We start from the raw sequence: 23,243 nt of genomic DNA on the forward strand, positions 1-23,243 counted from the left end.
TTACACTTCAGTAAGTTAGGCCAAGCAAGTTAATTCACTTGTTCACACTGTAACTGTAATTACAAGCAGCTCTTTGAGGAAAAACCTGTGCTGTGTGCATTTATTCAACACATACTAGAAAGGCAGCCATTTTCTGATAGTTACTGGCCTGTGCTGGACTAGATCATTCATTTTATTGTTGTAAGTATTTATCATAGATGGATTTTATTAATGCATGCACTTGTGTTAGCAATATTACATATGCTTGTTTAAAAGAGGGACAAGTAAATATCCTCCAGTGAATCATCATTTATGTTTCTAGTTGACCTAGCTTGTCAACTAGGACCTTCGCAACCTTCCTGAAGATAAAGGGAAAGAGGTAGTTGGGCTCTTTGTTCTGAGAATGAGGATTAGTGAGTTTTGTTCTTTTTTCATTCCCTCTTACTGGGATAGGTAGCTCCTGGAAATCAAAATCAGGACAAGTGAAGGGTCAGGCTTTGGTTAGTCTAACCAATTTTTACCATGTTAGTCATCTTTTCTGGAAGACTGCCTCCATCTAAGCAACCATTATTTTAAAAAATTACAGTCTCCTCTTCCTATATTTCAGTGAAGTAATAAATGTCTGGTCTTTCTTTCTACCTTTTAAGTGGTAGATTTTTTAATTACATGAGCAATGTAGCTCGGATTAATTCGTTTTTATGTTCTTGTTTTTACTGTTGCCAAAGAGCTGTTTTCCTCATATAGGGCTACTAGGCCAGATCTACAATCACTGAAACAGAAGAATTCATAGCAGCTGGGTTTGTTCTCCTTTTGCTCCAAAGACCCTGGGACAAGCTGTGCCCTTCCTGAGGCTGTGCCTTGAGGAAATCCCAAACATCTGAGAGCACATGTGACAACTGAATTGGCTCTGAGGAGGATGAAAACACTTAAAATCAATGGCTGCACTTTAAAGAGTAGACTGTGAAGAACAGATAAGAGCAGGTCATTACTCTGTAGAAATCACTGATTTTTGCTGAACAGTTCTTCAGTCCCTTGTAAATACAGCCTAGAAGTTATATTGAAAGAAGCGTCTTGGTTTCGCTGTGTGCTCTTCACATACTGCAAAGCTCTTTTGATATCTGTGCCATATCCAAGGGGTGCTATACAAGAACTGATTTCCACTCCATTTTCACAGGCAAGGCTTCCTGACTGAGACGGGTCATGTAGGACAAACAAGTAGAATTTGGGTCAGAATAGCGTAGGCTGTTAATAATAATCTAATCTAATTATCTAATAAATGCTACATAAGATGGAAAAAGGCTGTGGTGTATGGATGGTGAAACAAAGTTTCATTTCATTCAGTTTACATTCTCCATGAAAATCAGTAAAGAGGTTTTTTCTTTTGTGCTAACCAATTTAAGTGATGCATTGTTGTGTTTCCTCTAGGTAAAGGAAATACTGACAGCCCTTGGTTTGCTGACATGTGCCAATACGAGGACTGGGAGTCTTTCTGGAGGCCAGAGAAAGCGTCTTGCCATTGCTTTGGAGCTGGTGAACAATCCTCCTGTCATGTTTTTTGATGAACCAACCAGGTACTTCAAGACCAAAAATTAAAGACAGACAATTACTGCTTTATATAGTAGAACAGTGCTGCAGAAAGGTTATTCACCTCTGAGTCCTTGGAAAAGGCTCATTTTGTGTTGCGTGTAGGTACTGAATAAGGCCACAATGCTGTAGCCACCAGACCATGTGACTGTAAACAATTTGTAAGCGAGACACAAATTGAAATAGGAAGGGAGAGGAAAATATTTTCAGGTTGTGGCATGAGTTTTCTTTCTCAAGCAAAGTTAGCTTGACTATAAGCTTTTTGAAGTGTGACTTAATAATGAATGTAGCATATATAGAATCAGATTCTGTGATCGGTCTAAGAGGAGGCTGGGAGAGCTATGAATATGTATCTATTCATTAAAGTTGGGAGCATTTAAATCTGCAGTCCTAAAATGTAGAACTCCCTTAAGGGAGCTTTGAGAATACACTATTTTTCATTCTCAGGCATGCTTCCAACTTAATTAAAAAGACTGTGATGGAGAGATACAAGCATAAGGTTGGCATATCATAAAATTAAACTGCTACAGAGAAAATTTATAAAAGGACAATAGTGCGAGACCAGAGCAGCAAATACATGCGCTAGTTTTGAGTGGTGCCTGTGGACATGTGGATAACAAACTTCTTTTTTTTTTTGTTCAGTGGCTTGGATAGTGCATCATGTTTTCAGGTTGTCTCTCTGATGAAGGCATTGGCCCAGGGTGGCAGGTCCATCATCTGCACAATTCACCAGCCCAGTGCTAAGTTGTTCGAGTTGTTCGATCAGGTATTATTCTCAGACTCTTTCCCTATGTGTGGTTTGGGTAGGTTACACCTTCAAGGCTACACTTTTTAAGTAAAAACATGAATAATTCTAGTCTGTGGATTCAAATCAAATAAATAAATAAAGTAAGTAAAAGCAAAATAATACTTTTTGATTGTGTTTTTTTCTTCTCTGCCTGTTTCCATTATTTATGTGTAATGTTGGTAAAGAATGTGGCTGATATGTTTGTGGAGTCATGGTTGTCATACTTCCGATTTTCATGCCTTCACCCACTGCTGCTCCTGGGCACAGGGCTGTCAGTAGAGTAGTTTAAGAGCAAGAGAACTTTAGTACCAATGTCTGCAATTCAGAAGAGTATATTCATGAGAAATAATTATAATTTAAATGAAGACACTTGGAGATCTTTTCTCCAGTCTTAACAGCAGGATGTAGACCGTGCTTTAACCTTGTTAGGAAATTTAAATTACACTTGAGAGAGGTAAAAGAAAACCTACTACACCATAGGTGAATAAACTCTTGCAGATTGCCAGTCTGGCAAGGAGGTTTATTTAAAGTCAATAGTGTGGTTAAAAGTAAGAGTAAAGAGTAATGAAGCTGTTTCCCATTGCTGTGCTGTTCCACCTTTCCTTGCATTTGTGCATTCACCAGCTTCGTGCCCCAGCCGAAAATATCCATAATGTGTAGAAGTTAGATGGCTCAGCTCTAGTTGCTTGCCTGTTTTCAGCATGTGTCTAAAGGCTGGAATTAGTCTGTCTCTGTATTAATGTGGTTTAAGTCCCGGAGGGAATGTTTGCAGAATTTAAACCTTAATCATTTCATTTTCCAATAGTTTTAATTCCATGCAAAGGTAGTTCCAAGAGGTGATAAATCTTGCCAAGGTGCTTTTCTTCCCACAGGGACAAGAAAGAGGTCATTAAATTCATGGATTGCTGTCATACAGATAGCAGATTTAAATATTTTGATACTATTTCAAATTTTTCTTCTTTTTTTCTCTCTTTTCTTTGCCTTGTTTTCCAGCTCTATGTTTTAAGTCAAGGTCAGTGCATTTACCGTGGGAAGGTATTAAACCTAGTCCCTTACTTGAGCGATTTGGGTTTGAATTGCCCAACCTACCACAATCCAGCAGATTTTGGTAAGGACAATTTGAATAGTTTGTTTATTTTGTATTTGATTAGCACCTTCAGGGTCATGGGGACCATGGTGCATGGTGTGTTTTAGACTTTTGTACATCTATACATATGTGCATGTGTACATATATGTACCAAAATTAAAAATAAAATTATTCAGATCTAAGTAATTTGAATGCCATCTAGTGGTAAAATTTAGTGAATATTTCTCTCTGGTGGAAGCCCAGATCCAGGAAATGAAAGATAAAACATATTCTTTAGTGTTTCATAGTAATTAGTCCTAGTGGCCTTTCAAAGTGGCTCCAGTATTCTGGTTTTTTATGTTGCCCAATACCATTGTGGTATTGTACAGCTAATAGCATTAAGGGTTTTTTTAATTGTTGTTTCTTAATTCCGAAGAAGCAGTAAGGACCACAAAAATAAGACTTTCGTGATTTTTTTATTACCTAAACTATCCTGTATTCACTGTCTTTCCTCTAAAATGGTTCATTTAACTTTCAGGCTGAAGAGAACTCTGAAGATTTATAGAAAGATACATGTAAATAATGTGTGTATATGTATGAATTAGCATGTGGCATTTTAGAGCGTGTTCTAGACAAAACTCCTGTTTCTGTCAATGTTACTGAATCAAGGGGATCTAATAATAAGGCTTGTAACTAGTCAGTAGTGTAAACCAGTAACTTTCCTTCTGGTTTTTGTAGTTATGGAAGTAGCATCTGGTGAATATGGAGACCAGAATGGCCGACTGGTAAGGGCAGTACGGGAGAGGATATGTGACACAGACTACAAGAGAGATGTTGGTGGTGAGAATGAGTTGAATCCCTTCCTCTGGCACCGTCCTTCCGAAGAGGTATTTTGTGTGCCACAACTAATGGGCATGGCTTGAGGTTGGAGGGGGAGGAAAAAAATTCAAATCTTCAGTCAATGGAGCAGGTTTCTGGGCACATTTGGCTGCTGAGAGTGGGGTTTTGTGAGTGAAAACTAAGCAAGATACTGCAAAGAAAGAAGTTTATTCTTTTATGTGTTTCCGCAGGATTCCTCCTCCACAGAAGGCTGCCACAGCTTCTCTGCCAGCTGCCTAACCCAGTTCTGTATCCTCTTCAAAAGAACTTTTCTCACCATCATGAGGGATTCGGTAAGGCTGCCTTTATAGTAACTTTCGAAGCCAAAAGGTCTATTCAGTTGGTTGTGAGATAGTGTAATGCCTTAAAGGTCCTGTCCAACAGCCCATGCATGAAGATCATCACAGAATTTCAAAGGAAAGAGACTGATATTTCAAGTTTTGCTATTAACTGTACCGTCTTCATTGTGAACACTTTTCTTCAGAGGAACTCAGAAGCATCTGGCCTAAAAACCTAAAGCTTAAATCCCCTCTGTGCTGGCAGGTCCTTTACACAGTCATTTATCCTACTGAAAAATGTGTGAGAAGTTGTACTGGTGTGTCACAAAATCAGTTTTTCCAGAAAATCCAGGGTGGCAGAGATAATAATTTCAGTGTGATGTAAGGCCAGTACTTTTTAAGTCTTTATTTTTGAAACAGAAACTTGGTAAATAAAAAGTTTACCTCTTCGAAAAGAGAACATTTCTGTTTTCATACATGTAATATGAAGATGAAGTAAGTAACATAATGAAACTCTCATTCTCAAGGAAAAAAAAGCTATCTTTCACCTTTTTTCTTAAAAATAACTCCATTCAAATTCCAAACCCTACAGTTTTCATGTATGTTTATTAAATGTTTTGGATGCCTAGCTGGCATTAACAAAATGCAGTGGGACTTTTTCTTTTACTCCAAATTTTTCTTCTCAGTAGCTGAGGAATTTGTGTATTTAAGAGAGAGGACTGTTTACGTTGTCTGATTGATGCTTTGAAATGTCCTCTACATGGGATTGTCCCTTCATTAACAGGGATGAGTTAAGGAGGTGAGCTTCCTCAACTAGACCTTACATGCACACCTGTCCAGGGAACTCACCAGTATATAGTATAATTGGTACTGGTTGGCCAAGTGCTTTTCTTTGTGGCAAATTTGGAATTTGATAAGTATGAGGAGGGTTTGTCTGCTTTTCCTGCATGTTGGAAGGTTTTCAGTGCTTTACATGACAGGGGGGGGAAGACAATATATACATTAATATATATTGATATATTGATTTGACATACCTGTCGTTAGTAAAGTGGAAGGCCAGAGAATATATCTATACTGGTGGGCACGTGGTGGATTCAAATGAGGAAGGTTGGAAACCAAAAGCAGTTGAGCCATGTGGAGCTCAGGGTAAGCAAGTTGCCCTTGTGACAGGGTAAGCTGGGCTTCACTGAGCTCCAGGTGCTGCAGCGACACTGCGTTTGCCTTGCACCCAGGCAGGTGTCTCTTGAGGACACTGCCATTTCTGGTGTAGACATGTCCACACAGAACCACAGGCCTGGAAGAAACCTACTGGACCACTCTGTCCAGGCCTCTGCTGTCAGATAACCGCAGCATTCCTTCCCTTTCAGAAAGGGACACACTGCATTGAATGCCATAGTAAAAGCAAGCAAATGTTTCCCCCCCCACTCTGGTTGGGAAGATATCGCAGAGTGATGCAATTGTAGTGGTTAGGAAGCACCTGCTTATTTCCAGACCATACATATTATGCCCATTTGTTGTTTCGCCAGCACATTTCTTTACCATAACTTGTTCTTCTCCCTTGCTGTTTTACATTGCAGATAGTGCATTTGTCATTCAAAGATTAAGTAGGTTGTTGAGTTTTGCCTTCCTGCAATCTGGAATAGTTTGCACATCTGGTCTCGTACCAAATATTTGGTCACAAATAAACTGACATGTTTGTGTGGGAGGGCTCTTGTAATCCAAAAGCATACATACAGCTTCACGTTCTGTATGTTGCTCAACTAGCTGATCAGAATGTCTCTGGTGCACTTAGCATCTCTAGAGGTGTGCGAGCCCTAACCATGGAGCATAATGGTCCTGTCCTTATCTTTACCAAGGGAAAACTTCAACTTATTTTCTGATGCATAGATTGAATGTGATATTTTTTTTTTCCTGCTCAACTGTAAAGGCTTGTAATTGTTCCAAATTGTATTATTTCTTTTGTTCTTCCATACCTCTTCTAGGAATACTGTACTTCAGAGAAAGTACAGAAGGCTAATTTATGCTTGATTAAGTTAGTTTGGTCTGTATAAGCCTGAAATACCTTTTCTGCCTCTCTTCTGCTCAGATAAATTTATCATTTAGTCAGAAAGTCTGTTATCCTGGTGAATGAGGGCAAATGGCTCCAAGACACTGTCAAAGACAGTAGGATTTCAGGATGCGGCATTTACAGTTTCTGCCTGTGTTTACAGGCAGAAGAAATTTTCTGTAATGTAATAGCCACGTGTCTGATCGACACTGGGAAACTCATTAGAGTGAGTTTTCCTTAACTGAAGCCCAGTTTGCCAGTAGGAAAGTAGCATTTTTATGGAAGTTCTTCTGGACATAAACACTCCTTTTCTGCAATCTGTATACCTGATTTCAGTCATATTGCCATTGGTTTTGAGCCCAGACTTTCTGCTCAGAAATACTACTCTTACCTTGCTTGTAGGTCCTGACACACTTGCGTATCACGTCACACATTGGCATTGGACTACTCATCGGCTTGCTCTACTTAGGCATTGGCAATGAAGCTAAGAAAGTCCTCAGCAACTCTGGCTTCCTCTTTTTTTCCATGTTGTTTCTTATGTTTGCTGCGCTCATGCCAACTGTCCTTACATGTGAGTACCAGTCATTACATCACCCTGCTATTACATCAGCAGGGAAGGAGATTGCAGTAGGCTGGAAGGGTGTTGTTATGTATCTTGATTTGTTAAGATAAACGTTTGACTTGTACTTCTAAGACAGGTGTGGAGATAAGTCTTGCACTGACTAAACTGCTGTGTAGAGGCAGACAAGAGATAGACTTGTCCAATGGCACCTCTCTCCCCAGTTTTGCCAGTGTTTCTCAACCTGGACAGGTCAATGTTACAGTCCTGGGCTGGAATTTCCCCTTGCTTCAGTGCTTCTCACCTGTGTCACGAGCTCGTGGTTGGTCTTAGGAAGGATGTAATAATTTCCCTAGGACTTCTAAGTCATGACTCCTGCACAAGATAGCATATTCACGTGGTGTCAGAAGCAAACTCCTGCAGTATGAACTGTTGCATACTTCCTCTGGGAACACTTGTTACTTTGGATTCCCTGTTGGACCAAAAGGAATAACCAGGTTCTCTTAATTTCTGACACCTCTTGAATTCAAAAAGCCTCTTTAGGGGAGGCTGAGATCATCTGAGTAGATTGGAACGTAGTGTAAACAGTGAGCAACTTTCAGTGCTGACCTCTTACATTTCGTTACAAATCCTTGAAACTACTGCTGGTCTGTCAAAGGCCTCAGGGTTCCAGCCCCACTGTGGGACTGCAGCAGTGCAGGATTAGATAAATATAAACTATGTTATTATGTGCAATGTTGCACGCTGACAACCTAACTTACTAATTTGTGTTTTCTGTAGTTCCTCTTGAGATGGGAGTATTTCTTAGAGAGCATCTGAACTACTGGTACAGCCTGAAAGCCTACTATCTCGCCAAAACCATGGCTGATGTTCCTTTTCAGGTATATGCTCTATTCTTCAATAAAACAAGAACTATTTAAGTTTATGGCAAGTCCACTTGCTAAGAAGATCAGTATTGGTATTTTATCCATCTGAGTAGTGGAGAAATTGTTCACATATGTGTGCTGAAGCTTCAGGTCCAAATTGGTAAGCACCCTCACAGTAAACAGCAGGACAAAAACTGAGACCTGACCCAGTATTTTTTTAGGATCAGATGACCATCTTTGCTTTTTTGCAGAAGGGGAATTGAAAAGGGCTGTAAGTGAATGGGATCTATTTTCTAATATCTAAGTAGTAAGATAGATGTCACAGTCTGTGGCAGATGTGTTTATTCTCTTATGCTATGCCTGTCATGTAATTAAAAGGCTGAGAGCTGTGGATTAGCTAAAACTCACCGTGCTTTTATCTTATTCAGAGTAACAGGGAATGTTTGGCTTTAATGGACTGACTCCAAGTGTATCTCCTTGCAGATCATGTTTCCTGTCGCTTACTGCAGCATTGTGTACTGGATGACTTCACAGCCATCAGATGCACTCCGATTTGTCCTCTTTGCAGCCTTGGGAACCATGACATCCCTGGTGGCTCAGTCACTGGGTCTTCTCATAGGTGCAGCCTCTACATCCCTTCAGGTACTGACGGTATTCTGTGGTCTCAGGGGAACCCTGCTGCTACCTAACATTGACTGCATCAACATAAAAAGCATATACACACACTGGATGTGAGGCTCTGAAGTTCCTTTCCCATCTGAACGGGGCTGTTCCTGCCCCTGCTTGAGTGGATTGTCGCTTGATGTTCATCCCAGGCTGAGCAGGTCTTAGAAACTGCAGAACTGATGCATTTCTGTGCATCTACAAAGTGGAGGTAGGCCATGAGGATCAGTAGCTCAGGAGAGGGTTCTTTCATACACATACAAAAAGGTTGCAGGAGGCCAGGTAGGAAGAGGCATGCCCAGAAACTAAACATTCTGCAGAGGGAGGGAGAGAGGCAGCTGTTGGCATGACTGTCACACTGGAAGCTGGCCATGTAACTCCATTCTGCTTCCTGACAGGAGATGTGCTAAGGTGACCATTCCACAGCAGAACTGTTTTGTGATAACAGATGATACTGACATTAATACACATTGATGCTATCAAGATTTCTGGAGTAGAAGACTTGATTCCTTCTCTGTGCCCGCCAGTGGAGACCAGATAGCCCTGTTGCATGATCCCTGTGCATCAGCCTTCCCCAGAGATACTACGTGGCCCTTTGCCGTGGAGGGGACGTAGAGAGGACAGGCTGGAGTTGGGTCAAGATCTAACTTCCCCACCAGAGCCACCCAGCTGGAGATGTTCCTTCTCCTCTTCACAATGTTTTAGGACCAGTTGAAGCTACTGTTCACATGGGGTTAATGAGAAGGGAGGTCTGTGTGTCCTCAGTGGGGAGTGAGTGAGAGAGGATAATATTTGGAAAGATGGGTCTCATACCCAGAGAAGCAAGGGGATCACAGTGCCCATCTTTCTCTGTAAACTTCTTGGTGTGTTCAAGTCCTTCAAAGGACAGGTTCCAGCACAGCAGTGTTGTCAACTAGTAGAATGGTTTAGGAAGAGGAGAGGGACCCCTTTTCTTCTACTAACAAGATCAAACCTCCCCCTCAGAAGAAATCTCATTTAAAAAAAAAATCCGTAATTTCCTAGTATTTGGAACTGTAATAATTTGGGGAAGTAGCATTATAAGAACAACTTGAATAGCATAGCTGCCCACTGCCTAAAGAGTAAGTTTGCACTGTGTATTTGGGTTTGTCGCAGAACAGAGGATTTGCCATAAGGAAAGTCTGCTCTTTTAAAGGCTGGTTTCCTCACTGGAGGTGGAGAAATCAGATGAAAGAGCAAGTCAGTTTTTAATTTTTTCTTCTAGTTGGCTGACAAGGGACTGTCTATTCTGTCTCTTCACAGGTGGCCACTTTTGTGGGCCCAGTTACTGCCATCCCAGTGCTGCTGTTCTCTGGGTTTTTTGTCAGCTTTGATACCATCCCAACATACCTCCAGTGGATGTCTTACATTTCCTATGTCAGGTACTGCTAATGAAGTCATTAATCTCCTATCTGCAAATGCTGTTTATTTGCCTTTGTGTGTTTGGTTGGTTGTTTTCAGTGCTGAAGAGACTGTTCACGGCACATTCTTTTAGAGTATAATTATACATATGATGTATACCACATTATCTCACTGCATTTTGCTATATATGATGTGAAATAAATAGGACTGTTCAGTACAAATTATTGGCCACAAGTCCATGTCAGTCCCCTTGAATTCAGTGGGATCACACAGTGTGCAAATCACAGGATCACAGGATCACAGAATCACAGAATGGTTGGGGTTGTAAGGGACCTCTGGAGATCATCTAGCCCAACCCCCTGCTAAAGCAGGCTCACCTACAGCAGGTTGCACAGGATGGTGTCCGGATGGGTTTGAATGTCTCCAGAGGAGACTCCACAGCCTCTCTGGGCAGCCTGTTCCAGTGCTCCATCACCCTCAGAGTAAAGAAGTTCTTCCTCATATTCAGATGGAACCTCCTGCATTGCAGTTTGTGCCCGTTGCCCCTTGTCCTGTCACACTGCACTACTGAAAAGTCTAGACTCATCCTCTTGACGCTTGCTCGTGAGATATTTGCATACATTGATAAGATCCCCTCTCAGTCTTCTCTTCAAATCTTCCTGGATTTTGCAATAGTGGAGTTCTGAAATAATAGGCACAGTATACTCAACTGAGAAACTGATGCCTCCACCTCATTTCAGAAGAAAATGTTGTATAAATCACTGCTGTATCCTAGGTAGACTTGTGGATAAAGACCTGGTTTTAAGTTTGCAGTAGCACTGCCATGAGAGATATGGGATCTGTGTCATCTCTAATCTGAACAAGTGTTTTAACAACCATAGGCATTTTACATCCTATCTTCGTCTGTCACTCTCACTGTCTGAGACAGCTATCTTAAGATGGGATGATTGGCATCAGGGAACCTCTGGCGGCTAGCATGGGGGGATAGTTTAGACTAGACACTTAATATAGCTGAAATTAGGTGAGGTGAGTTTTTCCATCCGCCTTCTCCCTGCCCTGCCCAAGCTGTACTGTTACTGAGAAAACCCAGGCTAAAATATGTTCTTCTTTGACAAGTGAGGTCCTACACAGAGACCTGTCAGAGATTAAGAGACCACATCCCCTGAATTAGTAGCTAGAATTCAAGATGAGGCCGTAAGCCATTGTCTAGTTTATGTGGAGTCTCCCAAAGCCAGAGGGAGCTGTCATAGACGTGCGATCCATGCTGGTGTATCTGCTCGCAAAGTCAAATGCTAAGTGCACATGATGCCAGGGAAGACATGGGAACTGGGCATTGTTAGTGAAACTACAGCACGTGGAAGGAAAGAGACGTTCTAGATTGATGCTGGCTTTAATATATTTCTGACTTCAAACCGTAATTGTACCCCTGTTGCTTATTTTTTTAAAAAATGAATTAATTATGTCACTTTTTAAAGGGGAGTTTCTGAATACGAGCTGAAATTAGCCTGCTTTCTATTTTAATGGTTTTCTTTGGAGAAATTATGCTAACTGGTAGTGGTTAACGGCAAAACTTCTTTGTTTATTCTTGTGAAAAATGCCAGTGGCATGTCATTTGGCTGTAACAGGGATAGAGCTTGCCCTGAGCCACATGTGTCAGAATGATATTGAACCCCCTGGTGTTTCAGCCAAGCTCTTGCAGGGATTGTATTGCTGTTGGAGTATTTCTAAACAGATATCAGGACTTTTCCTTGTAATCTGTCCTTGTCCTTTCCAGATATGGCTTTGAAGGAGTTATTCTCTCCATCTATGGACTGGATCGAGAAGATCTGCATTGTGACAAAGATGACACTTGCCATTTTCAAAAATCAGAGGCCATTCTGAGAGAACTGGATGTAGAAAATGCCAAACTTTACCTGGACTTCATTGTTCTTGGAATTTTCTTCTTCTCTCTGCGCCTGATTGCCTATTTTGTTCTCAGATACAAAATTCGAGCAGAGAGGTAAAGGAAAAACAGCTAAAACAATGCAGTAGGAAGATCTTTAGATATGCAATAGAGGGCACTTGACATTGTCTCACTGTGGCAGGCCGGTCTCCAGTGCCCAGCTAGATGCTGTTACGGCCTAGCCCATAGAGAACCACAATGGGATAGTGGACATACAGTGTTAAGCCAATCAATCCAGTTGGGTTGGGTCATGTTTTCATTACACATTCTGGCTTTAACTAGGAAGAAGAAATAGAAGGGAATTTTACACCACAGAATATAAATACCAAGGCAGTGTAACTGTAATTTAAAACCTGGCTGCAGGAACCTTCCTTATGAAAACCAATTTCATGATAAAGTCACTAGGATACTAGTCCTGGTAGCCAGAGTAGTATAATGTCATCTATAGTTGACAAGATAATGAGATGCAAAATGGGGGATGCAAAGACAACAGAATTCTCTTATCTTTCTAAATTCAGAGTTTCATCTTTGCAATTTTCTATGTATTATTTTGCAATTCTTTTCCACAGAATTATCCCTTATGGCCGAAAGCCTGTAAATGTATTAATTAATAAGGTAAAGATAACTTTTTAATATGGATACTTTTTAAAAACACACTTAAAGTGATTCAGGTCATTATTTTTGTTTCTGTCTAAATTTAGAATTCTGGTGCTTTACTTGTCGAGCTGGTCTCGTATCTGAAAACTGTAATGATAGGAGGAAAAGGCAGATTCTGAGTCTGCCCTAACCTGTGGTCTATATTCGGAAGCATCAATAGGTAGCACAGGCAGACATGTTCAAACTGTCACTGAATGATTGAAAAAACGTTATTTTGCAGTGTCTTTTAAATCCTCAATATTTGTGATATTTAAAATAGTAACTCTGCTTGTTATCTGTTTGATCTACCTCCTGCAATTGAAAACATCAAAGCACTCCAAGGCTCATTTGTTCTTAAATTGTGAAAGCAGAATCTTTCCCTAAAGACTGAGTGATTGTTAAAGCGTGATGAGTGCAAGAGCTATGCACAGCTCAAAGCTTGGCATATTGTATTAAAACATTTGTGGCTGCCTCATATGGCAGTGTTCATTGTATCAGCAACACACCACGTGTAGAACTCTTCTCAAAATATACAAAATACCTTGTAATACTGCGGGTCTGATCATGCCAAGCAGTTTTGTTCTCTTCCCGAAGTCTACAGTCATGACATGGGAATTAATAGCTAATTGATTTAAACACCAATGAAACTGTTAAAAGAAGCATACATTTGTTTTGCATATCTCAACCTTTGTAAACTTGGCAGAAGGAATTCCAGTTCCAAGCTGATGTGAATTTTGTCCCCGATTTTCATGGGTTTGGATTTTCAACCCAAAACGAAGTTGTGGGACCCATACTCAGGTTGGACACCTTGGTGAATTTCTGTGCGAATTCCACTACCTTCTGTCATTACTGTGCATTTACTGTAGTGTCACAGACTTCCGCGTCAGACCTACAAATTATGTAAATGTTGTTCCTATCAGAATGCTGAAGTCTTGTAGATTGGAAGCAGCTCAGTGTCAGCAAACCATTGAGGAGCTCAGCAGTCCATGACAGTAGACTAGATGAAGAGAAACCTTGCGCATTAGCTGACCACTAGCAGTCACAGTTCACAGGCTGTTTTTGAAAACTTCATGGCTGTGTCTGTACTAGTAAACTAAATGGTTCCAGGGCAAGATCTGTTAGTCCTCAGACAGCTGGGGCTAAAAGGAATGATCCTCGTGCCATACTAACTTCTAGGCAGAGCCCAAACATTGTCTGGAAGACCTCTGGCTGTGCTGAGCTACAGCCGTGCTGTTTAGCAGTGAAGACAATTGTTTCCCAGTTTTCGTGGCCCACGCCCAGGCTGTGTTTAATTTACCAATACAGACACAGACCGCATGTGTCTGTTAAACACATTAAGCGTATGTTCTGGAAGACTTTAAGTCAAGTCACATGTTTTAGGAAGGTTAGCTGTACTTTCCCTGAAAATAAGATTGACCTGTGAAAGCAAGGTCAGTCTTTACTGTAAGAAAAAAAAAAAATCCTTACACAACCTCTTTGCATAGGTTCTTGCTGGTTTTTCCCAAAAAGAGCTTTTGTACAGCTGTGCTGCTTTTCCAGGCATAATAACAAGCAGGTATGGATATATAAGGCTGTCTGATATGAGAAGTTTTAAGAATTTTGGCTACTCTAAATAATGCTCATAACTGTGAACTGTTTTATATAAGGCACAAGCTGAAATCCCTTGGCACAATGTGCCCTGATTGTTTCATGACTCAAAATATTTGCGAGTATTACAGGCAGTTCAGATGCTGTTTGCAAGCAGACAAAAGAGTACATTGGCCAAATTACTCTTGCTGCACACAGCTGGTCCAGCTGTAGGCTAGCTGAGTATGAAAGAATGTGACATCCATGGCATTAAATACCTTCAGGGTTCGTCTTTTGCATTTACCAAATACCACATTGAAAATCCATTGCAGTGTACCAAGTGAAGTAACAACTGACTGTTAATTTACACAATGACAATGCTGTCTTCTCCCATCTAGACCAATTTAGCAGTATGATTTCCTTGGATGCTGTCTTGTTTTCTGTGCCTGTTCCTCTGTTTGTAGGCTTTCTTATTTTACCTCTTTAGTCTGCAACATGTCCTCATACTGTTATAAACGATAACAATTAAAACAATTTTATTTTGGGTTCAATCAATTTAGGTTGAGAAACAATAAGCAAAAACAGCGCTGGGTGCGTGGAGAACTCAATTAGTTCCACCACACGCACACCTGAGTCCTAAAAGCAGCATCTTTTATGCCCGGATCTTGTCCAATCTCTTCTCGAGGATGTTCATCCCGCTCTTTCCCCACTGGGTCGGTAGGGTACGTCTTCTCCTCCTGTTGGCTCTCCTTCGGGCTTGCTTTTCAAAGTCTCAGGGTCTTTGTCTCCTTTGGCAGGCTTTCCCTGGCGGGCTTTCCTTATCTCCTTTGGCAGGCTTTTCTAAGCAGCGATTGCCTCAGGGGAAGGGGGAGCTTTTACTTTGTCTCAAAGGAGAGCCACACGCGCCCATTCATTACACTTGGGATACAGGTTTTAGATATACACAGGGTACAACAATTACACTTACCACACTACATTCTATTTTTGACATGAATCATGACTGCGTTTATCACAATATACTGTAACTTCATATTGTATTATGGTAGCCAAAAGTTTGGTCCTCCACTGGTGTTCCTAAGAAAATGCATGCTCTGAGTATTTTTTGCCACTCCTTTTTTTGTTAGATAGGCTTTTTCCCAGCCATCTGCTAGCAGCATTTAGCTGAAAGTTCCTATTCTAAGGAACTCTTTCAGACTGTAGTATCCCAGTAAAGAAATAAATTAATTCCCTTGAAACTCAGTGCTATACATACATGAGGTAAACATTCCTTCCCTCCTTCGCTCAAAAATTAACTAGTAATATCTCTTTTGTCACTGCTGTGGGACAGAAGTATTTGAAGTCCATCCCAATTATGTTTTCATATACTGCAAAGATTTTTAACATAATCTCATCTTGGCTTTTCTCTGTTTATGTATAAATAAATTCTAACAGGCTGGTATAAAACACATTCCCAGGTTAAAGGACTGAGCATGCATGTGCATGTGAAGCAAGTGCATTGTGAAGTTCTGGAGGCTTCACACAGAGGAATAATAAGACCAGCCAGATTCTAAAGATTTCAGATCCTCAGTTTATATAGCCATATATAAATAGCCATAAAGTAGCTGAAATCAATGCCATTATTACCATTCAAACGAGTCACACACTGGCTAAAAGTTGTGTAAGGTTTTTAGAGGTCTGTTGAAGACTGAATGTATGATTTCTGTTGGGATTGCAGGAAGACTTCAGTGTTCTGTTGGCCTCCTTGTTTTAATTTAACTTGTTTTGACATGTTGCTTTGATTACTATGTGCATCAGTTAAGACTTTAGGTGCTTCAGATGTTTTCTGTTGTTTTTCTTTGCGGAAACTTGCACATAATCTGAAGAACCCTGAAAGTCTCTAAAAAGAACTTAAAACATTCTTATTTACCATTAAATAAAAGATTTGGAAAGCAGATTCTCCTCACATAAGAAATTGAGAAGATTTTATACATTAAAAGGAGTAACAGAAGAATATCTGGTACTGAAATCCTGTTCACTGTATTAAGTATTTGGAGCCCAAGGTATCTTTTTTCATTAAAGGAGAGGAATATATATATATACACATAATAGGCAGAGCTGGTTATGTATGTGGGAGATAATGAACACTTGGGTCCAAGTACTGAATGTATCAGGTGACTGGTGTTTCGATCTACTCTTTTGTGTCAAAGTCTCTGTTGCCAGCAGAAATGAATGTTTCATTAAACATTTGTTTCTGGAAAGAATTGTGGTATGTACTGACTTGTACCACCCCAGTGATCCTCACAGAGGAGGTCCTGTCTGTGCTATTTACGCAACACTAGATGGATATTTTTGACTATTGGGGTCCTTTGAAGCCCTGTTCCAACAAAGCGCTCAAGTGTCTTAATAACTTCTAATATCTGTGGTGTTTTGTGAATCAAAGGAACAGCTAATGTCTTTAAAATGAAGCCAAAGCTTAAGTGCGTTGCTGGGTGAGGGCTGTATTGCACAGGAAGACTGAGATGTTGCCTGTCCAAACAGACCGAGAGACTGTACTGAAAAGTCCGTTTGCTTTGGGTTAGTCTCTAGTAGATTACAGCTCTACAGTGATCTTGAATAGATCTTTTTGAATCACAAAATACTTCATTTGAGGGAAAGAGGAGAAGGAAAACTAAGCATGGAGATGTGTGTATGTTTTTCTGTACATTTACTGTTGCTTTGCATATTTGCTTTTGTTACCTGCATAGTTTTGGTAAGGAAGAATGAAGTTTCTATTTTTTTTAATTCCTGTACCAGAAATGCCAATCCAGGACTGCTTAACGTTTGAGCAATGTCAGTATTTATTTTTACTTTACAAACTAATCAGGAAAGGATATTAATTAATTATTTTTCAACGTTCAGTGTTGTTGGAGAACGATTTTATTCTTTTGTCTCCTGCTCTGTGACAGTCATATTCAGAAACAATAGCAAAGTGCATAGGGAGAGAATTAAGATGCAATGATGATGTTTCCAGACAGAGCTCATTAGAAGATGTGTGTGAAGAGGGTGCAGATGTATTTGTACCTCTTTCTGCACCCTGCTGCACCTTCTTCCACGTTGCCTTTGCTCACTGCGCTTCAGGTCCAGTATCATTTGGTGGCTCTGTGGGAGAGAGGGTCATGTGTGTTTATCCTGCATAATGCAGGAGAGCCCCCTCCGGCACCGCAGGGTTGTTTATCAGCTCCTTAAAGGAGTCAGGTTAGTTCTGTGGTGAGTTTCTGTTACTTGGGGGATCTGCTCTGATATTCCTTGATCTCAGTGCAGCAGAAGCTGGCTTGGAGTCTTCTTCACAGGGCTTGAGCACAGTATTTTCTGTCCCAGTCTGGCAGTGGCTCTACTCCAGTGTATTCTCATTCAGGGAGAATTTTGAAGTGCATCAACTGTCTTGGGTTGAGTGGGCTGTAAGCACAAGCTCGAATGCTTTCCCAAACAGAACAGTTCTCTTGACTTGTGTTTGTTTCGGGCCAGGCTTTGTCAGGTAGTATGAACATGGTTGAAAAGGGCATCAGCTGCAGGAGTAGCAGCGAGGCAGAGCTTCCTTCTGTATGCATGGGTAGAGTTTGGGGTGCAGGTGGCCAGCTGTAGCACTGGCCTGCTTGTTAGGATCCAGCTGTGGAGTAAGAGGAAATTACATGCATGCTGCTTTTAACTATGGATACCATGATTCAGGCAGTGAAATTCAATTCTTTTTAATTTTCATGAACTGGATAGTGGTTTTGGTGATGGTTTATCTCACAGAACAGTAGCTGTCTGAAAATGAGAGGCCCAGATCATCTACTTTCCTCTGTAATAAAAGGAAATAATAAAAGGACTCGGTTGCTGAGGCAAGCAGCTCTGATGCTGGCACGAGTGGGAGTGGAGTGCTCCAGCACAGTGCATGCAGGATTTCCTGAATTGGAGAAACCTCAGGGGAGCCAAATGCTGCCAGGATCCCTCAGCTTGCACGATAGCAGCTGATGGCACCTGGGCAGGGCCAGGAGCAACAGCAGCCAGCTCCCCCCCCCAAAAAAAATAAGCCCTCAGGGTGCATGAGCAATCAGGGTGGGCAAACAAGGCATGGCGTATAAGCAGTGGCACGGTGTGGCGGTTTGTGCGGCAGGGCAGGCACTGAAGCCCTGCCAGCTTGACCAGGGAGCAGTGGTATCCACCCGGCAGAAAGCCATGGCCTCTCTAGGCTCTGCGCCCACCATGGCTGGCACAGCTGCCCAGACAGAGCTCCGGTGGGAACACGCAGCCAGTGCTGGGCTGCCAGCTGTGCCCTGCTCTTACGCCCATACCGGATGGCAGCGGTGAGCGGAGAGGTGGGACGTGCGCTCGGGGAGAGCAACTCCTCCGCTTAGTGACAGAGTGCCGAGGGGAGGCAAGGAGGGTGAGGACTATCAGGGAGTGGGATTAAAGTAGACTACTGGAATTGCACCCTGCTTTCCCTGAGACAGGCCCAACAGGCAGACAGGCCGCATGACACGGAGGACTCCCTACCCTCTCTCCACCTGGCTGAACAGGATGACTGAAGGGATAGGGGCAATGGCGACAGGTTCCTGCCCAGTGCAGCAGGCGCGTCTCCTCTGTGCCTGCCCCGCCTGCCCAGGTGCCCGTGCATAAACAGGTATGAGGCTCTGCAAGTGGAACCAAACAGTAATGAGGGTGCTGGTTCATCCAGTGTGGAGGTGTCGCCAAGGTTAAGTTGGCCTGTGCCCTGCATCAAAACTGGCATGGCACATTTCCATAAAGATAAAAAGACAGGGTGTTGTAATAGGACACTTTCCTGAGGGGAACAGAAGGCCCAACATGCAGACCAGACCCACTTCTTAAGGAATTCTGCTGCCTCCCTGGGGCCCGGGTTGAGATGTGAACAGAAAGCTGCCGACCCTGTATGGCCTCAGGTTATTATGCATTGTTGGTTTTTCAGGTAGGCAGTGATGAAGTTGCAACAAGTCTGAGGGCCATCAAGAGAGACTTCAGGACATTGGGACAACCAGTTAAGGGATCAGGAGCACAGGCAATGTTCTCCTCTGTCCTTCCAGTTGCAGGGAGTGATGAGGGAAGAAACGGGAAGAGCCAGCAGATCAATACCTGGCTCCAAGCCCGCTGTCACCGGCAGAATTTTAGATTCTTTGATGATGGGTTGGTCTACACAACACCAGGCCTGCTGGAGACAGATGGGAAACACCTGTCCCAAAGGGAGAAAAGGATCTTTGTGCAGGAATTAGCAGAGCTCACTGAAAGAGCTTTAAACTAGATTTGAAGAGGGAAGGGGATAAAACCAGGCTCACTAGAGAGAAGCCAGCATGCTAGTGTTTGAGGGGACAGTGTACTAGCAAGGTCCCTCAGTCTGCTGTCTCAGTGGAGGTAGGGAATAGACTTCTACATAGCAGCAAAGACACAAGGGTCATTGATGTGTTAGAAACCACCAAAGCACACAAGAATAGAAATTAAGGCCTCTCCCCTCCAAAAGGTGGCAGGGTCAGTAGCCCAGCTGAAGTACATCTACACCTGTGCACACAGTGTGGGTGGCGAACAGGAGGAGCTGGAAGCCGTTGCGGAGCAGGAAAACTATGACATAGTTGCCATCACAGAAATGGTCTGATGACTGTCACAACTGGAGTGCTGCAATGGATGGCTAGAAAATCTTCAGAAGGCATAGGGAAGGAACCAGAGGTGGTAGGGTACCCCTGTATGTTAGGGAGCGTTTTGATTGTCTAGATTTTAATGATGGTGATGATAAGGTTGACTGTTCAGGCGCAAGAATCAGAAAGGAGGCCAACAAGGCAGATACCGTGGTGGGAGTCTGTTGTAGACCACCCAGTGAAATATTCTATAAGCAGCAGGGAGAAGTCTCACAATCACTAGTCCTTGTTCTCATGGGAGATTTCACCTTACCAGATGTCTGCTGGAAATACAATACAGTGGAGAGGAAACAGTCTAGGAGGTTCCTGGAGTGTGTGGAAGAGAAACTTACTGACACAGCTGGTGAGTCAGCCAGCTAGGGAAGGCGCCCCTCTGGACATGTTCTTTGTGAACAGAGAAGGACTTCTGGGTGAAGTGATGGTTGGAGGTTGTCTTGGGCATAGCGATCATGAAATGATGGAGTTTTCGATTCTTGTAGAAGTGTGGAGGGGGCTCAGCAGAACTGCGGCCTTGAGACTTATGGAGGGCTGACCTTGGCCTGTTGAGGAGACTGGGTGACAGTGTCCTTTGGGAGGCAGGCCTGGAGGGCAGAGGAAGGCTGTGCACTCTTTGAGAAGGAAATGTTAAAGGGTGCAGGAGCTGGTGAAGGGTCTAGAGCACAAGTGTTACGAGAAGTAGTTGAGGGAACTGGGGTTGTTTAGTCTAGAGAAAAGGAAACTCATGGGGGACCTGATTGCTCTCTACAACTACCTGACAGGAGGCTGTAGGCAGCAGTGTATTGGTCTCTTCTCCCAAGTAGCAAGCAATAGGACAAGATGAAATGGCCTCAAGTTGCAGCAGGGGAGGTTTAGATTGGGTATTAGGATATTATCGGATATTCCTGCCAAAAGCAGGAATATTAGAAAACATCAACGCTGGTTTTGGCAGTAGCTAGCCTTAGGCTCTTCCAGAGCAGGTTGACTGTGGTAGATAACTGGTCTGCATTTCTGCAGAGGGGATCGCAGTGGTAGCTGCAGAGATACTGTCCCACATGATGTGTTCTTTTTGAGAAAATTATCTTCTTGTGTATCCATTTTCCTTCCAGAACAGCCTGATACGCTGCAGTTGCTCAGGAATTTCTTTCCTTTCGTTCTGTACTGAAAGCCATTTATAACATACGATAATTTGAAAAGCTGTTGGGAACTAGAAGGAGGCAGAAAACGACACTGTCATGTCCTCTGAAACAGTTTGTGACAGGCTGATCATTGCTGTGTGCATGACACTGCCACACAGCACTAGTGAGTGCATAAATTAACTGCTGAGTGTCACCAAAGTTAATCATGAGCTCTGCTATTCATGGACAGAGGTAGTAGCATTTTCAGGGGTCAGCTTCTACTGTCCAGTTCTTAAATACCCGTTTTCACAATATATAAAGAGGTCGTTGTAATGTATCCCACTGAGTAGTTTTTATAACCCCAGATAATCATTCTGCATATTACCTGTCCAAAAGTTGCAGGTTGAGCCTGCAAAGCGTAAGAAGTTTCGTGTTCTGTGCATATGTTAGCATATTTCTGTTTCTGTACACATTTCATGTAGATTTTGGGAAGGAGTAATGGTACTGTAGCGCATAAAATCTAGCTTCAGTGTTTTTATTGTTTTGAAATCTTACACTGAACCATAACTTTATGCAGTTGTCAACTGTAGAACCTTCAAGAGATTTAGATTTCTGTTGAGACCCATTGCCAGCACAGTAAAAAAGATGACCAGTCAAAATAGGTATCCTTTGGCACAAGAAATCTCCATGGTCCAGCCTGCGAGCCTGCATTCTCTGCATTATTTATGCCTTCAAGATACAGCAAGATTTTATCGACCCATTTTCTTGCTGGGGGCCTCCATGGAACTCAGCCCTTGCCTACCAGTTGCATGTGTCCTTCTTACTGGATATTTGTGGTTGCTGTCCACATGGGGTGTAAAAATGAGCTGCTTGGGAACAGTGCCGAGGTAGTTAGAGGTGAAAGGATGACTTTTAGATGTCTTTGAGCTACTGAATACCTAATGTGCTGGATCTATGGGTGTGCTTTACTGTTTCAAGAAGAAAAATAATCTGAAATGTCTTTTTAAGCAGATTGCAAGGCAACATGGAAGTCTTTACTTTTAAGGTTGTTGTTTTTTTTTACTTCAGCGGCATCTGTGATGTCTTTTTTTCTGACCCCATTGTAGCTTATTTTAATAGCCCGTTCAGGGTAATCATTATACAAACTCCTTTCTATTACTTCTGAAAAACAGCTTCCCTGGCCTCAATAATTGTACCAGCCTTTACAAATGTGAATTAGTTGTTGAGCAATTTTTAAAACAAATGGGAAAAAATGCACTTAAATTACATTACAAGTAAATTATATTTAAGGTGAAGACTACATCGATATATCTAAAAAGAAGACAAACAAGTCCTGCAGTGTAGCCAAGCCTTTACCTGGTTAGTAAAGAGTTGTGAAATATCTTACCTGAGTCAGCTGACCTTGTTGTGAGATACTGCCCATGAATCTGTTACTGAATTATTTAACATTTGTTCTTTTGTTTTTAAAGCAAGAGTCAATGCAAGGTATCATTTGAAATCAGCGTGCTAAAGTGTGCATATTCTGTATATCTAATATGTCATTGTGTCTCTTGTTTCTGTAATGCATTCGCATTACTATGAATCAATTTTATTAGGCTTCTCTAGAGACTATTGCTGCCTGCACGCTGTGATATATTTGCACTGTTGTAGATATATATATATAAATACATATATATAATTATATTATAGAAACCATGTCTTTTTCAGGTTGCTTGTTACCTTTGTAGTTTATGCTTACTGGTACAGTGGACCTGAGTAAAAATGTGGGATGTGGGGCATTCTGATGATACGTTACAATGATAGAGAAATCTTTGTATATTTCTGTATACTTAATACCTGTAAGAAGAGATTTGTATGTGCATTATTTTCCAAACTAGGGCTTTGTTTTCTGAGACTAGAGAACATTTATGATAATGTAACGATCAAAAAAAAAATCAAATAAAGTGTTACTATTTTCAGACAGATGCCTTTGTCCCCATTCTCTTTTAAAGGGAAGTGACAGGTACATTGTTAGTTAGATGTTTTCACTGCCTGCTCCTAGGTTCTGGCAGTCAGCAAGGACATTGTCTGTTTCAGATGTACATTGTGGAGGTTTCAGCTAACCACCAATACAGGTAGGTTACAGAAACATGCAGTAAAAATTCTTAAAAATGTTACGTGCAGCCACATTGGCTCAGAGCAAAGGTCTGTATTGTGCAGTGCCTGACAGTGAACAGCACCACACAGAGAAGAGTGCAAGAACAGGGCAAGCATCAGGGAGTGCTTCCCTGACAAA

The 23,243-nt window shown here is 41.8% G+C and overlaps 1 protein-coding gene across 3 annotated transcripts in view; it reads left to right on the plus strand.

The window, feature by feature from the left end:
* Window positions 1–22,930, plus strand: part of ABCG1 (ATP binding cassette subfamily G member 1) — a 65,092-nt gene extending 42,162 nt beyond the window's left edge. For all 3 annotated transcript variants that reach the window (XM_080376707.1, XM_080376708.1, XM_080376706.1), the window contains 10 exons: window positions 1,405–1,550; window positions 2,206–2,329; window positions 3,344–3,458; window positions 4,155–4,303; window positions 4,487–4,588; window positions 7,023–7,191; window positions 7,960–8,060; window positions 8,529–8,687; window positions 9,990–10,108; window positions 11,863–22,930. In XM_080376707.1, the coding sequence (XP_080232833.1) occupies window positions 1,405–1,550; window positions 2,206–2,329; window positions 3,344–3,458; window positions 4,155–4,303; window positions 4,487–4,588; window positions 7,023–7,191; window positions 7,960–8,060; window positions 8,529–8,687; window positions 9,990–10,108; window positions 11,863–12,091 (1,413 nt within the window). In that variant the 3' untranslated portion in view covers window positions 12,092–22,930. The remainder of the gene's footprint in view (window positions 1–1,404; window positions 1,551–2,205; window positions 2,330–3,343; window positions 3,459–4,154; window positions 4,304–4,486; window positions 4,589–7,022; window positions 7,192–7,959; window positions 8,061–8,528; window positions 8,688–9,989; window positions 10,109–11,862) is intronic.
* Window positions 22,931–23,243: the final 313 nt, after the last annotated feature.

The sequence above is a fragment of the Falco punctatus genome (assembly GCF_963210335.1).
Source record: "Falco punctatus genome assembly, chromosome: 2".
NCBI lineage: Eukaryota > Metazoa > Chordata > Aves > Falconiformes > Falconidae > Falco > Falco punctatus.